Source organism: Parasteatoda tepidariorum, chromosome 2 (genome assembly GCF_982258835.1).
Source record: "Parasteatoda tepidariorum strain Cologne lab strain chromosome 2, Ptep-v5.0, whole genome shotgun sequence".
NCBI classification, from domain to species: domain Eukaryota; kingdom Metazoa; phylum Arthropoda; class Arachnida; order Araneae; family Theridiidae; genus Parasteatoda; species Parasteatoda tepidariorum.
The window spans coordinates 109,871,591-109,893,346 of NC_141756.1; the positions used below are offsets into that span (position 1 = coordinate 109,871,591).

The 21,756-nt window shown below is 29.0% G+C and overlaps 1 protein-coding gene across 5 annotated transcripts in view; it reads right to left on the reverse strand.

Annotated features, from left to right (window-relative positions):
• The window catches only part of LOC107447736 (serine/threonine-protein kinase tousled-like 2), a 131,042-nt gene that overhangs the window by 47,470 nt on the left and 61,816 nt on the right, over positions 1–21,756 (reverse strand). For 4 of the 5 annotated variants that reach the window (XM_043050517.3, XM_043050516.3, XM_071178064.2 and 1 more), the window contains 2 exons: positions 17,578–17,636; positions 3,345–3,416 (listed from right to left, as the gene is read on the reverse strand). In XM_043050517.3, coding sequence (XP_042906451.2) covers positions 3,345–3,416; positions 17,578–17,600 — 95 coding nt within the window. In that variant the 5' untranslated portion in view covers positions 17,601–17,636. Of the gene's footprint in view, positions 1–3,344; positions 3,417–12,254; positions 12,389–17,577; positions 17,637–21,756 lie in introns of those variants that run through there. The other variant, XM_043050519.3, reaches the window with a different exon arrangement.

A 21,756-nucleotide genomic window follows, 5' to 3' on the forward strand; every position in this document is an offset into this window, starting at 1 on the left:
GGGAGACGAATGCCCTAACCCCTGAACCATCGCTAATCCCGTCCTATACCGAATGAAAACAACTATTTTTGAATAGAAAAATATAAATTTTTTAAGTTATAAAAAATTCAACAAAATATGTCAACAAAAAATAAACGTGGCTTCTTATAAATAAGATTAAAATTTGATGATTTGATAAATTTGATGATATTTAGTTGGTTTGATTTTGACACAACTTAGTATTAGTCGCTGCAGCTTCCCTTAAAATTTTGAATTTTTAATAATTATTTAAGAAAAATTAGAAATTTCGGCATTTAGAATTAAATACAGTTTATATGCTGTTTCAGTTCAAATACTTTTCAACCATTATTAAAACAAACAATACGTAATTAACTGAAAAATATTCATTTCCGTCACAATTTTTTTGGGGTAAGTCAGTAATATTTTCATTTAGGGAAAACATAAAAAACCAAAATTAATATTAAATTTGTATTACACATTATTATTATTGTGATGATTTGAATTAACAATATTAGAATCATTGATAGTATTAAATACCGTCGAAAAATGACACGTGTTTGTGTCTGATTTTATAACGTTACTGATATCATACAAAAACTAAATAGCATATATTAGGTGGAAACGATTAATATTGAATCATAGATCATAATTCGGTACAACTGCTGTACTACGAGGTTAGAGTCGTCTAAATTAATTTTAATTTACTATTTAATTTATTAACTTAAAATTTGAATGTGGATGATTTAAACGCAAAATTTGGGGACAGAAACTTTATATTACAGAGAAATGGTTATTCTTATAAATCATCATTTCTTCCTGGGATTTTAAAAAAAAATTATTTCTTCTCATTAATTATCAATGAAAAAGAATTTTAAATCATTTTCAATTCAAAACCGAATAATTGTTAACCTACATTATACCTTCCCATTAATTATTATTAAAAATAAAATAAATAAAAAAAAACTTTCTTGTTTTAGATAAAAATTTATTTCAAGGCCGAATAACTGTTAACCTTAATTTCTTTTTGGAATAGAAATTTATTTATTTTAGCTTTAATTAATAAAAAATTTGCATTAGTTTTCTTACAAAATTAATTAATAAAATAAATAGTCGCAATAAATTAAAAATGGAAGATATTTCCCGAATTTAGTCAAAGTTGGATACATTGATATTATATTGACTTAAATAATTGATTGTTACCACTAATTAGATTTCTCAAACCATAAAGATTGAGTCAGTCATAAGACGGAATTCTGAGAAAACTATTTTGATTTGGATTTAAAAAAAACGTAACATTTAAAGTTATTTCGAAGGAAATTGCTGTTCTTTTAGATTATTATTGAACTTCCTATTCTTTTCTTTTTATGAGATTTTTTATTTATTTTAAAAATTTATAATAATAAACGTTATTTTCATACCATAAATGTATTTCAAAAACGAATACTTGTCCCCTCAATATTTTTTAAAGCACTATAATTTTTTTCCTATAAAAATTTTAACTTAAAACTTACATTAGTTATGCAACGAAATTAAAAACTAATAAACCATAATAAGCCGACCAGAATCATTTAAAAAAATGTAAGATACCGCCTGAATAATAACAATAAAAAAAATTGATATTGTCATAAAGTTTTAAATCCCCTATTCTTTTATTTCAAGGAAATATTGGAAAGCAGCACGAGCAGATAGATTATCGTGAACTGTGACCTAAAAAAATGTGGCAGCAAATCAAATCAAGAAATCGAGCTACTTTATCCTGCAGAGGAGGAAAAAACATGAATGTAATTCGAAAAAGACTTCGAGAATTAAATGTAACAAAGTATTATTTAACTAACTAATAGCTTATGCAAGAGAGGTTTTTCTTTATTATCACGTTTCGAATACATATATATATTTTTCTTAAAGAAAATAAAAATGATTTCATCCAAGCGAGTCTTACATAGTAGACAGTGAAGCGCAGGTCAATAGGAAACGAAGTTCGAAGTTCGCCACATTTGGCTGTTTCTCACAAAAATGAATTTTTTAACTGTTTCTCTCCTCTTATAAAGATTTTAACGTAATTAAGAGAGAAAATTTTAAAATAATGCAAAGGAAATATTTGTTTTGTTTCAATAAAATTATTCCGTTATTATTTTTAAAAATCATATTTCTATTAGATTTAGGCGTCATATCGATAAATCGTGAAATGTTTTTTTTGAACTTTTATGGAAGTGAATTCCCATAATAGATCGTAAATATCATGATTTCCGATAAATATTGAGTATAAGATAATCATTCTAATGTTATTGATTCATAAATTTTATTGCCGAATTTTTTCATCAAATGGGGAGTTCCTAAACAATAAAAACCATATGAATGCAATATAAATATGGACAAGAGTCTATGAATATGGTTAGAGTATGGGGGAGAGAAGTTGGATATTTACTTATGTACTATCTAAATTGTACAATAGAACATTCTACATTATCTATAGTCTGTTTTTCATTCAGAAATATATTAAGAACCGATACAAAACAGTGTTTTACTAAAGTTTTTTGAACGAATATAGTTTTGTAACATTAATATTTCTGTTAACCTAAGTAGAAACCTAAATTAGGTCTAATGCATAGAAATACACTATTAATATTTTTAATAAGAAATAGTTAAAAATTAATATTAAAATTTTGTATAACTTTAGAATGACTAATAAAATAGTTTGTTTCTCAAAATCTTGACGGATTTCATTTCAGTACGAAACAAAGTTATCAAAATGAAAACTACTTTTTTATCTCCTCCCCTTAGCCATTTATAGACTTTTTCGTTCAAAAACATTTTCTGACTTATAAGTATTTTTCATAAATGGTTCAAAGAAAATTAATTTACAGCAATAATTTGTAAAATTCGAACATATTTCCTAAGTATGAATGTAGGTTTTCTTAATTTACTTCTTTTTTTTTTTTTTTTTTTTTAAATAATTTTAATACATGAGCACAACAATTTAAAAAAAAAAAACACGATTCTTTATAAAGTAGAAACTTACAAAAATATTAGGATATAATTATTTCATAATAAATAATAACAATGAAAATCTAGTTTAAGTCCAATGTAAAAGAAGAAAAAAATAAGGAAGATGAAAAATAAATCGATATTTTAATTGAATTACTGAAGATGGAACATTACTAATTATATATTTGAGTAGTATGTAAAATTTATTTATAAAGGCATCAGTAGGAGATAACAGGAGTTTTGGTTATCAGTGTAAAAATAAAGATAATAAGGCACAGAGGATTGACACATAAAAAGGAAATTATATTTTGATAGAAGTAAAGAAAAACAAACAAGGCTAAAAATAAGTGACAACATACCCTTGTATATAGTTTATACCTCCTGGAATGGAGAAGTCTGGGTTGGGGGTCGCGTCATACGCCATCATCTTGCTGTAAACAAAAATGAAGGAAATTAAAATTGGATTTGAGGAAAATAAATGAGATTTTTTTTTTCAATGAAAATATAGAAAGATATAATACAGAATGAGTAGAAAAATTATTCAACAAAAAATAAACACCTTTTAAGCACTCTAAAAAAAAAAAAAAATTTTAAGCAAAAAATATCATAATTAGGCAGGGTTGGAAAGTTTTTGACAATTGACTGTTTTATCTTGTTCTAACCGTCATGTCAAAAAAAAAAAAAAAAACCCTTTTGGCATTGTTTTTGACAATTGTCAAAAATCATGAAATTTTGAATCACGTAAAACGAATGCTATCATATGATACGGACTGATAATACGCCGAAATAAATTGCAATTGAATTAATTGTGAAAACGTTGCGTAGAACAATGTGATCCGTGTCTTTTTGCATAATTCGAAGCGAAAATCAACATAGTATATGAAAAAACTCATTTTGAAAAAGGGAAAATTAAGCACTTTTTAAAAACACCCAATGAAAAAAAGCACCTTTAAGGGCCTTTAAAAAACGAAAATAAGCACTTTTTAAAAACGCTACGCACCCTATAATAGTTTGTTTTCAAAAACTAGCACTCTTATTTCTATCAAAATTTTAAATACTTTTATAAAGCTTAGAGCAACTTACATGCACAGATTTCTAATTTTTAACTTTACGTTTTCTAGCTCTCACCCCCCCCCCCTTTTTTTTTTTTTGCATTACGTACCTAGGTTATTCTAAAATTTTGAAGGGTATGCACTAGAATTTCAGAAGGAATAATTAATTATGTAACATATAAACAACATTGAAAATCAATAGCTGTAAAAAATATTAAAAAAAATATTTATAAATTTAAAAAATTGGGTACTTTTCTATTTCACTGGTGCAAGCGATTTAGTCGCCGAATCAAAGTCACAAACTCATTCAACGGTTATTATTTTTTCAGGAGCAGGCTATTTTTTTAAATAAATAAAATAGCTCAATTTACTTGCGACGGCAAAATGGAAAAAAGTACCGAAAATTGAATAAGTAATACAGCATACTCTTGATATCTCAAAGTTGAAGGGACACTAAAAATTTTTGAGATAGCGAGTTTTCGAGATAACAAGTTCAAAACTAAATATGTTCTAATAAGTAGAAAGATATATTCTAAGATATTACCCAAAAAAGTACAGTCACGAAACATAAGAATAACTACTAATAAATATGTATGTTATCATAGTTGACTATAAATCTAAATAAAGCAATGATAATTTTAGTTTTATAAGTAAGAAGAAAAAAATTATACATTAAATAGGAAAAAAATTCATTCGCCGTAAAATTACATTGTGATTTTTCCGAAAAAATTCCTTTTATATTTCGAAAAATATTCGACATAAACAAAGTTCTGAGAAGAAATTCTTCGACATAGGAATTCAAATTAACATTAGGTAGATATATAATGCCAAGGTGAAACTTTTTTTTCTTCTTGACAATGTTTTTGAGTTATCGAAGTTCGAGATAGTGAGAGTATACTGTAATATAAAATATCAACAAAATTTTAATTTTTAAAAATATTGAGAATTTTTTTAATCTGAAGAAATTAAATAAGTTTACAGGATGAAGCCAAAATCACAACTTGTACGGGACACAAAACATTCAAATCACCGTCCCTCTCCATTAACAGGAAATGGGACGAACTTTAACGCCTCGAGCAACTGTGATCAATAGTACATTTCTGATGATACCTTTATTTACTTTTTTTTATATACTATACCTAGTTTTTTCTAATTATACGAAGTATTTGAAAAATAAATATAATTCTGAACCGAGGAGCCATATTTTTCTTTATTTCTGCAACCAATAACATATTCAAAGCAGTAAAATAGAATTTTAAAATAAATAAACATGTTTCCTTTTAATCCATGTTTATTAGGTAGTATAAATCAGTATCGAATAAACTATACTTAAACATTAAAATTTTTTCTTTACAAATACGTCTTTCTTCATAGAAATAGCATACAAAAAATTACTTTACCCCCCATCAGAACTGCTATACAAACTTTTATAAAATATGCGAGTTTGTTAATTAACTAACCACTTAGCAGATCAAAAATAAATCAAGCTTCAAAGGACTAATCGTCCTTGAACTTATTGTCTGCACCTACGCTGGAGAAGACAAACGCATACTTCCATGACGCAATAGTACGACCTAACAAGGCTTGTTGACACAGTTGAAATAGTAGCGTTTTGACGGAAGTGTGTGTATCAGCTATTTAATAATCTGCTGGAATAATTCTACAGTTTGATTTCAGATAATTTATCACTTTAATATACTATTGATGTGATTTTTAACACTTTTTCTTTCTAACATTTCTGTTTATCGAAAAGTACGTTTAAAATTTACATTATATGTATATATAAGATATTAATACCTCTCATCGTCCAGTGGCAGTGAGTTAAGAGTAGAATAAATATAACCTTGAAGAAGTCTTTATGTGATATGGAATTATCAAGTACTAAAACGCTATATATCTGTAGTTCAAGCCCCCCTCTTCCGATTGGTTAGTTATTAATTAGGGGCCGTCTAAAAATGTAGCGTGTGGGGGAGAAGGAAATAGTACAATAAATGTCACAACACATTATAGCATTAAAATAAAAACATTACAAATCCCAGATTAAATATTTGTAAATTATTAGTTGCATATTTTTTTTATTAAAATAAGTACACATTAAATCATTACCAGATATGACTGTGCTCTGCTCCGGAAAAAATCTGGATTTCCGGAAATCCAAGGTTCAGAAATCATCGATCACATTTATGTATAAAAATTCTTGTGTAATTTATTTAAAAAAATATTAGTACTAGATTTCATACTTGGCATCTCTTTTATTTGTAAATATTTTCTCTGGTAGAATAATAAATGTAATTAGAGAGTAAACTTATACACAATTATTCATTTAAATTAGGCTGCATAGAATTTATTTAGAGGTTCATGTTTTGAAAATATCAATGATTTAAATTTTAAAGACATTAATTTTTTGAAATGCGCCATTATGACATGTTGAATTTTAGTAACGATAATAATATGAAAAAAAAATTAAAATCATTAAAAATTTACTCGATTTATGTGATTTTATTCACAAAAATTTTCAGGATTTTTGAGTTGGGCTCACAATCACTCCTGAATTACTGATAAGCTCATAAAATGTCTTTAAAATATATAGTGGAAGGTTGAAAATGAAATATGATTGATTGCAAGTGTTTTAATATGTGTTTATGTAATGCTAGCTAATGATAATGTAATGCTTCTAGCATATGTTCATGTAGTATAATGTGACAAATGAGAAGGTGGTATAGTGAAGAAGTGAAGTGTGACTCATAGTGACAAAGGAGAAGAGGGAAGGGAGCAAAATATTGAGAAGAAAAAAATTGTCGCATCATTTATGAAAGGTCCCTTAGATACATCGAATTTCCTGCATAAATGCGAATCTATAAAGTAAATTTAAAATATTGTAAAAAGCTATGTTCTATAAAAATATTATGACAATGAAATTTGAGTTTAATAGCACTATACCATATCATAAAAATTAGATTATATTGCTAAAATAAAACCTAACGTAATTGGATGGAGAGTTACAATTTGCTTTTTATTTTATTTATTATTTTACAAGAGTGTTAAAAATCAAAAAAAAAAGATGCGCACGTAATATTTCGAGGGTCCCTTATCGCTATTTCAGTAACAAAATTAGATAAGAAACGTGTTCAAAACTGTATAAATACATTCCCCTCTCTTACATGTTTAAGAATATGCGTGTGTTAATACTCCGTGTGACAAAAACTTCACTGATGTCTTTTAAATATAGTATTAAAGAACGAGTTTGAAAGTAATAGTTTAAGGGTAAAAATTACTAACAAAAGAAATAAAATAAAAACTAAACTTCCAGTGACTTAACTACATCAAAAGTTATCGAAACAAAAGAAGTCATGCAAGACGATGGATTGGTTTATTTTCCTTTCCACTGTGGCGTTAATTAAAGTATTAAAGCAGAGTTTTTTTTAAATTTTTTTTTTAAATAAGTTTTTTGGGAACTTTACCTTTGATATGTTATTGTAGTGGTTGCAAAGTAAATATTGTAAACAATGAATAAACAACCAAGATTTTTAACTCTGCAAACTTTTAACCACAACAGGTATTAAAAAAAAAAATTAAAAAAAAAATAAGAGTGTGTAAACAGCATTAGCAGAACAAAGCATAAAACTAATATTCTTCGGCCTACTTGGGTCCGCCCAATCATCTGCATGGCTGTAAAAAAAAATCCTCAAATGGCAAACTTTTTCCATTACTTACAAATGAGTCGTTACAATATTACTTGATTCGATGGCTCAGGGGACAGAGCGAGGCGAACCGGCTTCGAATCCCAGTCGATACGAATTCCGCATCCGGCTTGCGCCGACTGCAGTGCTGACAGGAAATATCCTCAGTGGTAGACGGATTCTGGGTTAGAGTCCCTTTGCCGTCAGGCTAACCGTGGGAGGTTCTCGTAGTCTTCCTCTCCATGTAACGCAAATGCGGGTTAGCTCCATCAAAAAAAAGTCCTCCCCGAAGGCATATTTCTCCCAATACTCGATCCAGGAGTTCCCTTGTTTTCTGGATTGTGTTCAAGATTACAAGGCTACAGGAGTTGAACATTAGTAGTCGTAAACCCATAAAATTGTGTCGGCTGTTCAACGACTGTTATAAAAAAATATTACTTGATTAAAAACTTCTTAGAAATAACAGTCGACATGTTTCAAGCGCTTAAAAATGGGCGCTTGAAACACGTCGACTGTTATTTCCAATTTATTTTTGAAGCAAATGAAGTTTTTAATCATCTTACTGCTTCAGTTTCTTGGGATTATTTATTTGAGAATTACAATATTATCAGCAACTTCCTCTTTTTTTTTACTGCTTATATGGTTTTTTAGGATTGTATCCCTGACTAAAGTATAGTAGGACAACTATTCTTCTCTTGAGGCCGAGCGTCCAAAACGTTGGACAGCATTTGGTATAATTTTATCATTTAAAAAATAATGTTTTATAATTTTTTTTTCTCTCTGTTTGTATGCCTTTACAAAGCGATTTTCTATGTAAATATATGATTGGATTCACTCTCGTTGGACGGAATTTTTAATAACAGTCTTATTTTGATCTTATGAAATTAATTAAGATAAATACTTATAAATCGAAGCTGGAGTCAACATTTTAACTACTAACTCCACACGGCTCTGATTTCAATTCAAAACAAATGCATTTACTCCTTAACTAAAAACATGCATTTCTGACAACAAATAATCAGAAAAATCAATCAGAAATAACTCCGATTGCACTGGTCTCAATTTCATTAAAAGTAGGGGGAAAATGAGCCACATTATAGATGGGCCAACAGTTATCATAAAATATATTCATGAGAAAAATTAAATTTCCAAGCGGAACAGACGCTGCCTTGCCTAACAGGCGGCGATTTTTCAAGATTATCACGAAACCCATTACCAGAATTACAGGGTCATTCGCTTAATGCGTCAACAATGTATGAATTACAGCATGTAAATATCGTTTTAACAATCTTAGGTCATAATGGCAGGTTATTAACCGCAACCGTCTCTAAAAGAATTCTGACTTAAAATATAGGTTTGAACAAAGAGGGAAAAAAAATAATCGAACCGTAATGTTTTCAGCTCGATACTGCAAAATGTGTTAAGGTCTGTATGTCTAGCAATTAATAATTATAGATAAAAAAATTAATTCTGGGGATTCCAAGTATAATTAATTTATCAAGTAAATGAATGTGCGTTTTAAGAGATGATGATTGGTTAGATCATATAAATACTGTTTTAGTTCAACACTGACAACAATATTGCCGGAAAAAAAAAGAACCGTAACGGTAAACGGATCAATGGGTTAAATTCCCAGTGTCCTCTTGACTTCGGGCTAACCATGGAAAGTTTTCATGATTTTTCACTAAATATAAGGCAAGTAAGAGTTGGTTTCACATGATAAGTCTTTATTTTGCCTATAAGCTTTAACTTTAGGAGGTTGCTTCTCTTCAGAATTAAGTTCATAGTTTCTCAACTAAGGAGAGGAACATTAAAAGCTACTCACGCGCTATATGAATTGGAGACGATAATACATTAAAAACAGTAATAAATTTAAATAAAACGACATGAATTGAAACGAATAGTAGATCGGGGAATATTTTTTTTGTTTCAGTTAATTTAAGTAAAAATATTCAGCAATCGCTATTTCGAATCTCAGAAACGTACTTATTTGCACCGACCAGTTTAACCATGATGTTGGGAAAAAAAGGAGTTATTTTTGCAAAAATAAATTCTTGGGTACAAGGAAATAAAATTATGTTAACTTGTAACCAAGCTTTTCCGTAGTAAAACTGGAATGAAACCTGTGACAGTTATTGATCTTCTTCAACAGTGTTTCCCAAACTTATGACTTTTGTGTACCCTTTCTAAATTTTGCGCAACGCTGTGTACCACTAACAAAAAAAAATAGATGCATTTTTTAATAAAAAAAATTGCACAAAAGTTAAAATTCACAACTGGCTGTAGAGACCACTAATTATTAGCTGTTAACTCTGCAAAAAATAGTCAATAGAAAAATACGTAATCGAAAATTATCATGGCAGGGTTTATTTTTAAATAAAATCTTTTGAAATTTTTGTTTGTTACAAGATATTTCGCATAAGAACGCGTTCCCCCGCTAAACTGTCTCCGAACCCCTGGGGGTAAGCGTACCATACTTTGAGAAACACTGTTCTACAAGAAATATTTTTTCCATGCAACGCTGCAGATTTATTTTCCATAGGAATGACTTCCAAATGAGCTTGCTGATCACAATGGTGGTGAGCCGTGATAGCTCAGGGGTTTGTGCGTTCGCCCTCCAATGAGGTGGTGAACCGGGTTCGAATCCCAACGATGGTTGGTTTGTCGAATTTCGCATTCGGCTTGCACCGACCACAGAGCTGACGTGAAAGTATCCTCAGTGGTAGACGGTTCATGGGTATGAGTCCTCTCTCCATCAGGCTAACCGCGAGTGGTTCTCGTGGTCCTCCTCTCCATGTAACGCAAATGCGGGTTGGTTCCAATGAAAAAGTCCTCCACGAAGGCAAATTTCTCCCAATACTTGATCCAGGAGTTCCCTTGTCTTCTGGATTGGGTTCAAAATTACAAGGCTACGTAGTTGAACATTAGTAGTCGTAAACCCAAAAATTGGGTAGGCCGTTCAATGACGGTAATAAAATAAGCTTTAATAATTTTAGTTGCGTAAAACTTAACGATTAACGTACACCAGTGTTTCCCAAACTTATGACTTTCGTGTACCCTTTCTAAATTTTTCGTAACTCTGTGTACCCCCTAATAAAGAAATGAATGCATTTTTTCTATAAACAAATTGCACAAAAGTTAAAAATCACTACTGGCTATTGACACCACTAATTATTAACTATTAATTCTGCAAAAAATAGCTAATAGAAAAATACGTAATCGTAAATTTTCATGTTTTTAAATAAATTTTTTCGAAATTTTCGCTTGTTGCAAGATATTTTGCATAAGAATGCGTACCCCCGCTAAACTGTTCCCATACCCCTCGGGGTACGCGTACCACACTTCGGGAAACACTTACGTACACAAAGGATAACTTTTAATTTACAAATTGAACAAATAAGTAAAATTCGTTTAATCGCAAAAAGAATACAAATTGATATATATATATATATATATATATATATATATATATATATATATATATATATATATATATATATACACACACACTCAGACACAAATATAAAAAATATATATATATATATTAAATTTTTTAATTTTTCTTTTTACGATTCACGTAATCTAAGTTTGAGGAAAGTTACGAAGCTTAAGTAACAGCTGTCCCTTCCGCAAATTTTTATTATTTTTTTTAATTTTCAACGTAATTCCCTACTTTAATTCTGAAATTTACTTCTATTTCAAGGTTTTTATAAACAATTCCTAACTTTAGAATGTATTAATTTCTTACTTATTTATTCAAATATTTTATTGCAAATGGGACACATAATGAACTCAATGAACTTAAAGCATAATGAACTTAAAGCATTTGTTATTTATTAAGAATTTCACTTGTGTAGAAAAATCTTACATCTTATACAAAAAATTAGGATTAAAAATATAGAACTAAAATCTTTCTTTTTTTTAAGGCAACACTAACTTCTTTACCAAGTCTCATATCCAAGACCTAGCAAGCAGAAGGAAAGGTTTATATTATTCCCAATTGTAGAAATTGATGAAAAATGTCTAATTTTCTTGCATTGGGTACTTATTTAAGCATTTTTGATCGCACATTTGAGGTGAGATTTTTAAGTCTATTTTTTTTTTCTTTTTTTGGAAAAGTTTGAAATAACGACTCTGCTAGCAAGCTCATCATAATGTAGTTAAGAATTGAGGAGAAACTTTTACAATCAGCCAGTGAGTTAGACATCTAAGGAACAAAAACACGCCACTTGTTGTAAGTTTCAAGGATAAGTTTCATACCATTTATTAAAACTAAAATACTCGATTACATTATATACATAATTTACGTTTCTTCGAATAAACATTTAGTAAGTTTCATACGTTACAAATTATGCAATATAATCAATTTAAACTGTAACGGAATAGTTACTAATATGTGAAGCTGGTATTCGCGGGCTGTAAGCTCACAAATTCTTGACTATTTTATACGTTTATTCAGAAGCATCATGTAAACGTGATTTAACATCAAAAAATTGTATCGAAGCGAATAAAAATTAGCGGAAATAATAATACTTACAGCATTGAAACGGCGAAAAGTAACTTCCGGTTATAAAAATCCCACGTTCCATTCCTAGATACACCAATTTCACTCACTGAACGAAAATTTTATTTAAAAAATCGTTTGCCATTGGTTCATTCGCAGAAATCGCGAAGAAAACGCCAACTTATCGTACAATAGACACACAGAACGGCTGAGGGGGAAAAAATGTATAGATAATAAAAAAATAAAAAAAAGGGGGGGAGAAGAACACGTTAACCTATAGATGATAAGAAAGGGGAGGGGAAGGAGGAATGAAATAAACAAAATAAAAATAATAATAAAAAAAAAACTTTGAGAAGAAAAAAAAATATCTTTAAGAAACTACTTTAGAAAAACCAGTTTGGTGTCAAAGGACACTGTACATCGAGCTAGCCAAGAATTCGACAAGCGAAACCGCCATGTTTATAATTTCACTAACCCCCATTCCTCCTCCTCACTTCCTCGCACGCCCTCCCACTCTTATAGAACAACACGCCCAGTCTTAAATTTGACCAAATAATTAACTTCTCTTGGAATCCTTTTATATAACCTTTAAAGAAATATTCATTTGTAGAAAAATAATTCAAATACCAATGAGGTTAAATTATTTTAGGAACTTAAAAGGTCTGAACGGGTAGTAAAGTATATAGAATCTGACTGAGACGAGGGAGAATCAAAAAATAAATTCAAGCCTAAATGTAGGGATGCATAACAGTGTTCCGCATAAAACGATTAAGTGAGAGGACCGGTAAAATATTTTATTGTTTTATCACGGACCAGTAATGTTAGTTATTTGGTGACTAAATTTACAACAAACATGAACTAATTATATAAACAAATTTTGAACTAATTTGTTTCTTATCATTCACAGACTCTCTACAATGAATATTTTGAGCCTAAACCTATTTAAATAAAATTTATATTAGTTTCAATACACATAGCTGCCAACATAAATCGGCATGATAACTGTACATGATAACTGTACATGATAGCTGTTTTCATAACTGTTGCGAAATGTGCTAAATATTTTACATATAGGGAATTTTTATAGACATCAAAATAGAAAAACCGCAATATTTTCCAGTCATGATCGGCATTAAAACAGGCTTAAATTTTGTGAATTATGTTTACTCGTAATTTTGAATAGGCATTTAATTCATAAGAAATAATTAAGATTTTTTAATTAATTTAAAAACGGAGTTCTGAATAAAAAAAAATAGAACATTTTAGAACAAAAAAAGTTTTAAACTGATTTCTATATATGAGGATCACTTAATTATATATATTAGTAATACTTATTTAAATATTCAAGCAATAAACAGTGCAAAAATTCTATCTCAATAGGCATTTCTTTTCGGAAAATTACTCAATTTTAGGGAATTTTCTAAAATGTACAAAAACCAGGGAAATTCTTATTAAACCAGTAGACCAGGAGAAACTGGCAAAATCCAGTAGAGTTGGCAGCTATGAGTACAAATATTAATTTTGTATTCCAGAAACAAAATAGCGATACCAAATTACGTAACCATGTCAGGTCAAAAAATAATTCCTGTAAATACAAAATAAATAAAAAGGAAATAAAAACAAATAAATAACTGAATTTAATGTGCTTATTATCGTGTTCATTGAATTGAAATGAAATTTTAATCCTAGAGCTGAAACTGTCCTTCTTCAGTGGTAGTAAATGATGCATAGCGCGGCCCTGCATATAGAATTTGTTTTAAAAAAATTATGTATATAGAGTAAGAAATTTAATAATTATTTTCAAACTAATGTCAATAAAATTAGATAATATTGTAATCCTAAACCTTAAAAACGTAACTGAAAATGTTAAAAGATCTAAGTTCCCCACAGAACCTGACTAAGGCAGGGGCATACGGATCAGTTGCCCCGGGCCCCACATCAGAGGGGGACCCTAAATCGAATAGAGAGTTTATTTTAGGTTTCTTTCTTTAATAATTTTTTTTTAAACAAAATACCAGTACAGTGTAAAATCCGTCAGTTTTATGTTGGCTTCTTCATTAATCTATCGTATGAATACAAAAAATCAATAATTCATAAATCCATGACTTTTTAGTACGGAATTCAGCTAAATTTACGCAATTAACGATATAGAAATTCGGCCAATCAAAAGCCTGTATTTTTACATGCCGCAAAATGCGATATGTTTACAAAAAATACAGGCTTCTGATTGACTTAATTGAGCCATCATAATTGCAAAAATTTAGCTGAATTCTGTCCTAATGTCAGCAAGGATATGAAATTTTCGCAGCTAGAAGACAAAGTTAACAATCAGAAAACTGCATTCGGCATGATGGCACAGAATTGTCAGAAAATCAGCAAAATGATATTTCGTTTGACCATTGAAGGAGGGGAGACTTTATAGCTATTTTAGGTTCTAGTCAATTTTGTTATTATATATGTATAATGAGGTGAGAATTTAAACACATTCATAAAGTTCGGTTCTTCATTTATGAAGTAGTGAAGCAGAGGGGCCCTCCCCAAAGAACTTTTTGCCCAGGGCCCTAATTAGGTTAAGTCGGACCCTGGTTCCACACAATTACAACTTCTCAATCTTTCAAAATTTGGTCAAAATTTTATTAAGATTTTGCAATTTGACATAAATGTAGTTCAAAGATTCATTTATAAATTGAAGCTGCAAACAATTTATGAATAGCAAAATAAGAACAGGTAAATGCAACATATTAAGAAAGGCAACATAACAAGTATATTAAGATATTAATTTATAAGCGAACAAAAAGATGATGTGAATGTATAAAAGTAAGGTTCTGCAAATCCTGGTCGCCACGTCGCCTTAAAAATCGCACTTGACCCTCAATGGTTTTATTAGAATGGTTCTCAATGTTTTTTTAAATTTTTTTTAAGGAATTAAATTAGTTTTTTTCGTTTTAAACCTGAAAATTAGTATATTTTCGGGTGGAAATTAAAAATGAGTAAATAAAAATCAATTTATCTGTTATAAAATAGTTTTTTTTTTTTCCAACTTAAATTGTACTTACTAGTACTTAATTGATATTGTACTATTGTACTTAATTGATACTTCTAGAACTTCAGTTTATATTTAGTTAAATTTAATGAAATAAATAAAAATTGAAATATTATTAATTATTATTAAATATTATTAATTATAATTATCACAACAATAAAGTTAAACTGTAATACTACATTAAAAAAATGTTTTACGCATGCAAATGAATAATTAAAGTTTATGAATAGTTAAAGTTAAGTAATGGCTTAGAAATGTATCATTGTTAACTAGTGAAAAATAGGATGAAAAAAATCGCGATTCATTTTCAATTCTTTATGAAAAATTCCGTTCTTAGTAAAGATCTTATTTCAAAAGTGCAGTAATTTATTTCACATCAATAGGAACAAACTATAACATCAATAGGAAGGCGGGGGGAGGAACTTAAGTTACTTTATTAGAAAATTGTCATTTATTTCAGTTAAAGCATAGTTTAAGTTGAAATAATTGGAAATTATACGGTTTAAAATAATCGAGAAGAAAATTAAAATGTGCCATTACATAATAGTAAAAAGTACGTAAAGCGAAGTAAAAAGTACAACAATTAAAGATGCAACAGTAAATAAATAATACAATAACGAGGTTATTGTGTTACAGAATATACAACAAAGAAAACTAGGAACATCTTTCACTCAATTATGGAGTTCTTTAAAATTAGGGTTTACAAAATCATTTTTTTCTTCTTATATTAAAAATTCCTGCTTTCAAAAAAAATTTGAATGTTTATTCCGAAATCGATGTTAATCTAAAATTAACGATTTTTAATGAGAGAGCAAGTATAACTGTCATTTAACACGTAAGTAAAAAGTTTGCTAATTATTTATCACTTGTTTTGCAATTCTCTTTTTACTTTTAAGTGATTAAACAAATGACTTCATATGCTTATTTCTCCAATATTGCCAATCAATAACACATCTTTTTCTTTAAAAAATATATATATATATATATATTTATTAAATTAAAATTATTATAATTTTTTAAGCACTATGAAATTTTTTAGGCTATAAAATTTTTTTTAAAAACTTTTGCAAAAAAATCTGCATTAATCTTTAAAATATACTCTAATGTTTAAACAAAAAATCTAATTCTATTTCAACAAAATCTTTTTCCAAAATAAATAAATACTAATTACTATCGTAATTAAAAACATATTAAATCGGAATTTTTTGTTCTATAAATTATACTGTTAGCTCGAAGAAAATTCAAATTTTTTCAAGCAACGTTTTTTGTTCATTAAAACTGATAATTTTTCATACATGGAGTTAATTTAAATGATTTAAATCAATGAAATCACAGACATCCTAAAAATGCGAAATTATTCTCACAAGATGTTATCAGAATTCAAGCTGCATTCATTGCATAAGAATTCTTCCACGGCTTTTAAGCGCATCATATATGTTCGCATAAGGACACATCACCGTTCCAATTAAATTCAAAACAAGTTGTATGCATTTGAGTGCATGTGTCAAGTTAATTTAACTAAAATACATACCCTTTGAAGCTAAATAGATTCAACAATTAGGAAATTTCTAACAAACAATGATGAATAATTTTTTTTTTTTTACTACGTAGTAAGTTATAAATTTAGTAAAGTAAATTTTGAACGACTCAATTTTGACTTTATGACTATCAATGCTCAACACCACAGGTTGGTAAATTTTGAACCCAACCCAGAAGACAAGTGAAGTTCTGATTCAAGCTTTGGGGTTAATATGCCTTTTCGGTAAACTTTTTGATTCAACTTGCATTTGCGTAACATTGAGAGGAAAATCACGAAAACCTTCCATGGTTAGCCCATCGGTACTATGGTCGATGAGAGCCTAGAGCGGAATTCGTATCGACCAGTCATTGCTGGTAGCAAGATCGATCACCCCACTGGGTGGCAAGCACTCTATACCCTGAGCGCTATCTATACTCTTGCAGCTCTTAGAAAAGTAACTCCACTTAGTGAAAAGAGGATTTTTTTAAATAGGTTAACTGAGTTAAATTTAAAGTGAAAAACAAATTTGTTATCTTCTAGTTGAAACTATGGATAAAAATGATGGAACCGTTTTATTTTAAATGAAAAAAAAAGCATTACTTTTATTTACATACTGTGAAATGATGAGATTAGAAAAAAGATATAACTTCCTGCTGAATTATTCAAAAGGATAAGGATTAACAATGCTTCTTATTTATCAAACTTACGCATGCTCATGTTTATCAACAACACTCAAATATAAGTTTTAAATTAATTTGTTCTCAGTTAAATAAACTCAAAAAAATTACACTTACTTCTCAATCATAAAGCTTTGCATTCCTTCCAACAAAATGTTTCATGGCGGAAAAGTCATCTGGAAGTAAATAAATAAAATTAAAGAATATCTATAGAAAATTAGCTCATGCGTTATAAAGAGTATTCCGTGATGACCGCTCTTAATATACATTTTTAGAATCCCTCAGATAAAAAAAGTTTAAAAAAAGTATGCACGTTGAGAGTCGTAAATTGATATTTAATCAGAGAAAAAAATGACGGCATCGCAATATGGCAAAGGAAGGAGGTGAAACTAAAAATATCAAAACCCGTTTAATTGCCGGAGGAAACGGACAGAAGTTACATAAGAAACGCTTCCGAGTTTCATTTGACAATTAAACTTATTTTGATGCTTTTCACCCCACCATCCATCAGAAGTTTTTCGACAGATTTCGAAAGAGTTCTCCGCTTCTTTCTCATTTGAATTCCATACCTTCTTGACTTTAATGTTGATAAGGATTCTAGAATTATATATTAAAGACAGTCATTACGAAACACCTTGTATTCTCACTCTTTTGTCGAGAATTTTCCTAACTGAGCATCATTTGTAGATGATGCAGTCATCCTAAATTATGAACAAGGGGAATATGATACGTAAATGGATGCGCGTACAAAACTGCATACGTGCCAACATTGGAGAAATAAAATAACGGAGATTTTTCTAACCGACCCAACGTTGGGTTTACGACTGCTGATGTTTAACTCCGTAGCCTTGTTAATTTTGAACCCAATCCAGAAGACAAGGGAACTCCTAGATCAAGTAGTGGGAGAAATTTGCGTTTGTGAAGGACTTTTTGATAAAACTAACCTGGATTTGTGCTACATGGAGAGGAAAACTACGAAAATCTCCCACGGTTAGCCTGACGACAAGCGTGCTCTATCCCGTGATCCGTCTACCTTTGGATATTTCACGTCAGCACTGAGGTCATACGCATGCAGAATGCATATCGACTAGTCATTGCTGGGATTCGAACCTGGGTTTACCTCATTGGAAAGCAAACACTCTATCCCCTGAGCCTACCACGGTCGACTTAAACAATTAACACTCAACATACTGCAGTACTGGCATTAGCACCATCTGTTGAAGAATAAAAGAAGTATTTTTGGCTATCAGTGGATATTTTATCACCAATTAATTTATTTTTTCTAAATTTCTTTAACAAATACGGAGAGATTTGAGAATATACAGGTAACCGATTGAGATAGTCGTAAAATACAGGAGTCTTCGTTAAAAAGCAGGTGACTTCGCACGTACAAAATTGTACTCTCTATGCATTAAATTCTTATATCGTTTAAATTATTAGACCTATCGTCTTGGGATTAATTATATTTGATTAAGCGGTAAAACAATACAAAGGAACCAATACCTTAACAGTCTTGATAGAAATGTCAGGTGCGTAAATAAATGCACGTAAAAATGGAAATGTTTATTAAAAAAATTACAACTTCCAATAAAATTAGTTCTAATGACTGGTGGTGTATCTTTTACGCATAAAATCCGCATAACCTCTATATTATGGAACCTATCTTTTCGGTTGCGTCCTATTCGTCAAAATAAAAAAGTACATCGGAAATAATACCTGTAAGTATTATTTCCGATACATTAGTAAGCAAGTTTCGTTCTTCCTTTGACCGCTGCAACTTTTTACCACTTACTAGGAGTAGGGTAATTAACTGTTTGCTTCAGGTTATTATTATTATTGTTTTAAATTTCCGGTTTTGGGCAATTTCTGAGCAATCCTTGATGCAAAATCAATTCGAGGATCAAAAGGTGCAACTCTTTTGCTTTCTTAAATTTTTCAAAAAAAAATTTTTTTTTTTTTTACATCAAAATTTATATAGTTCAAAAATTTATTCAAGAAGTAGTAAGTTATTTATACACAATAAAAAAAACTTTTTCCCTAGGTAAAAAATAAAAAATTGCTCGAAATTAATCATATTAATGACAAACTCATTATATTTATTACACGTAAATGGGACAATATGTTCAAAGCTGATAATTTTTTTTTCTTTCTTTTTTTTTAATATTTAGAAAACATTATACATATTTTGTAAGCATATGAATAGATATTTAATTTCCTAGATATCTTCTTTTAATTTTAAAAAAAAGTTTACAATTATTTTATCAAACTAAAAAAACAACTAATTTATATAAAACTCAATGCATTCGAAAGTTAGGATTTTTTTCGGCACTTCTTAAAAAAAAAATGCAGCTTAGTTTAGAAGTAACAGTTTTGTCTTTCAAATTGCTAGCAAAAATTGAACATTAAAAATTATTTACAGGAGTTAATAGCGATAATTCCTTTAGTTGCCTCAGTAAAATGTACTAATTAATTACTTTCGAAACATTAAAGTATAAATATATTTTTTTTCATTATTAACTTACAGTTTACGAAACTGGAAATGACTCCTTGAAAAATAATTTATTAGGAGAGAGAAAAAAAATTTATAATTTTTTTTTTCCTTACAAAAGATGCTTAAAAAATGAGATTTAAAAATGAAAATTTACATTAAGCAGTGTATTATTACGAAATCTACAAATAAAAAAAAATTATTTTATTCACCGAAAATTAAGGACTTGTGTAAAGAACAAAAGAAAAATTCTTCTCTGTCTAAGTCAACAAATAATTTTAAGAAATTCTGCATCGGACATATTTTTTTCCTTAAGATTTGAGGCTACGTGCACTGAAAGGAACCGATATTGATCTCTAGAAAGCTTTCGAAGAGTTCAAGAAGAAGACGCCTTGTGGAAGGAAGGGGTCAGGCGAGCATCAAATAAATTTACAGATTTGCCACTACTGTGCGAACGCAGGACACTTTATTTTCAGTTAAAATAAGACACATAAAAAAATATTCACGTGACTAAGTTTTTAATGCATATTCCCGATGCGTACAGTTCGAATATAATGTTAAGATGAAAATTTGAAAATTTAGAACCGTCGTTTCAGGGAACTCCCGATCAAAAGTCACTTCCGGTACTTTCTGCAGCTCAATATTGGGTTAGTAGCATTTGGCGACATGGAATTTTAATATCGCACTATATCGCTTTGAAAATATGGATATTTCCATAATACACTAATTTTAATTCAGTCGATATTTCAGTAACTGTATAAAATTTTAACACTCCACGATAAACTCGTATTCGATCATTAAATTTATCGTAAATAATCACGATATTATCGTAATAGATGTCAAATGTTGTCGATAACGCTCGTGATATTATTCTATTCGATAATTATAGCACATTCTATAATTATTGTGATATACATATACAATAATATAATATAATATGTCTTGATGTAATATAATATGTCTTGAAATATCGCCTAGCTCAACTGGAAAAATATACACGTACAGCCTAAATAAGAGTATTTATTTATTAATTTTTCTATGGGTTTTAAGCAAGTGAAATATGCGCCAGGCAGGTTTAACAAGGTTTCCTTTATTGAAAGTAGCGTTTTTTTGTTCGAGGAATAATACCGCTAACTTAAGGTTCTGAAATATTTAATTATTCAATTTTCATTTTCCTTTATTGCATATATATTATATACTTAGATAATTAAATATCAAGATAAAATTTTAATAGATTACAAGTGCTAATATATTTTTTCCTTCTTTTTTCATAAGGATTTGTAAAATTTTGAAATTATCTTCTGATCAGGATGCGTTGCAAATTTCACTTTTTTTCGCGACATTTATTTTAAATTTATAAATTAGTAAAATTTTAAGAAGTATAAAATTAACTAGACAAATTTAAACTAATTTTTTAGATCATAACATTAGAATACTCCTTACTTAAAATTTATTCGCAGATAATTTGTATATTCTACTATAAAATAAATTATACTATTTTATTTACTTACATAAAAAAATACTATCTTTCACTAAATATAAATAAATTAAAATAGGAAATTTGATAAAATTTATTTTTCCTACTGCCCACTAAATTAGGAAAAAAATCTATCTATATCTATCTCTTTCTCTCTCTCTATATATATAAATAAATTTTAAAAAATTGTTGATCAAAAATATGGAATCCTTTCCTCAGAAATTTAAAATTTCTTCGTCTTCAATTTAACAATCTGATTTTTTTTTCTTTCCAAAAAAAGCTTTTCTGATTTTTCCGGGTTATCCAAAATCGCTAGATATTACTTTATTTT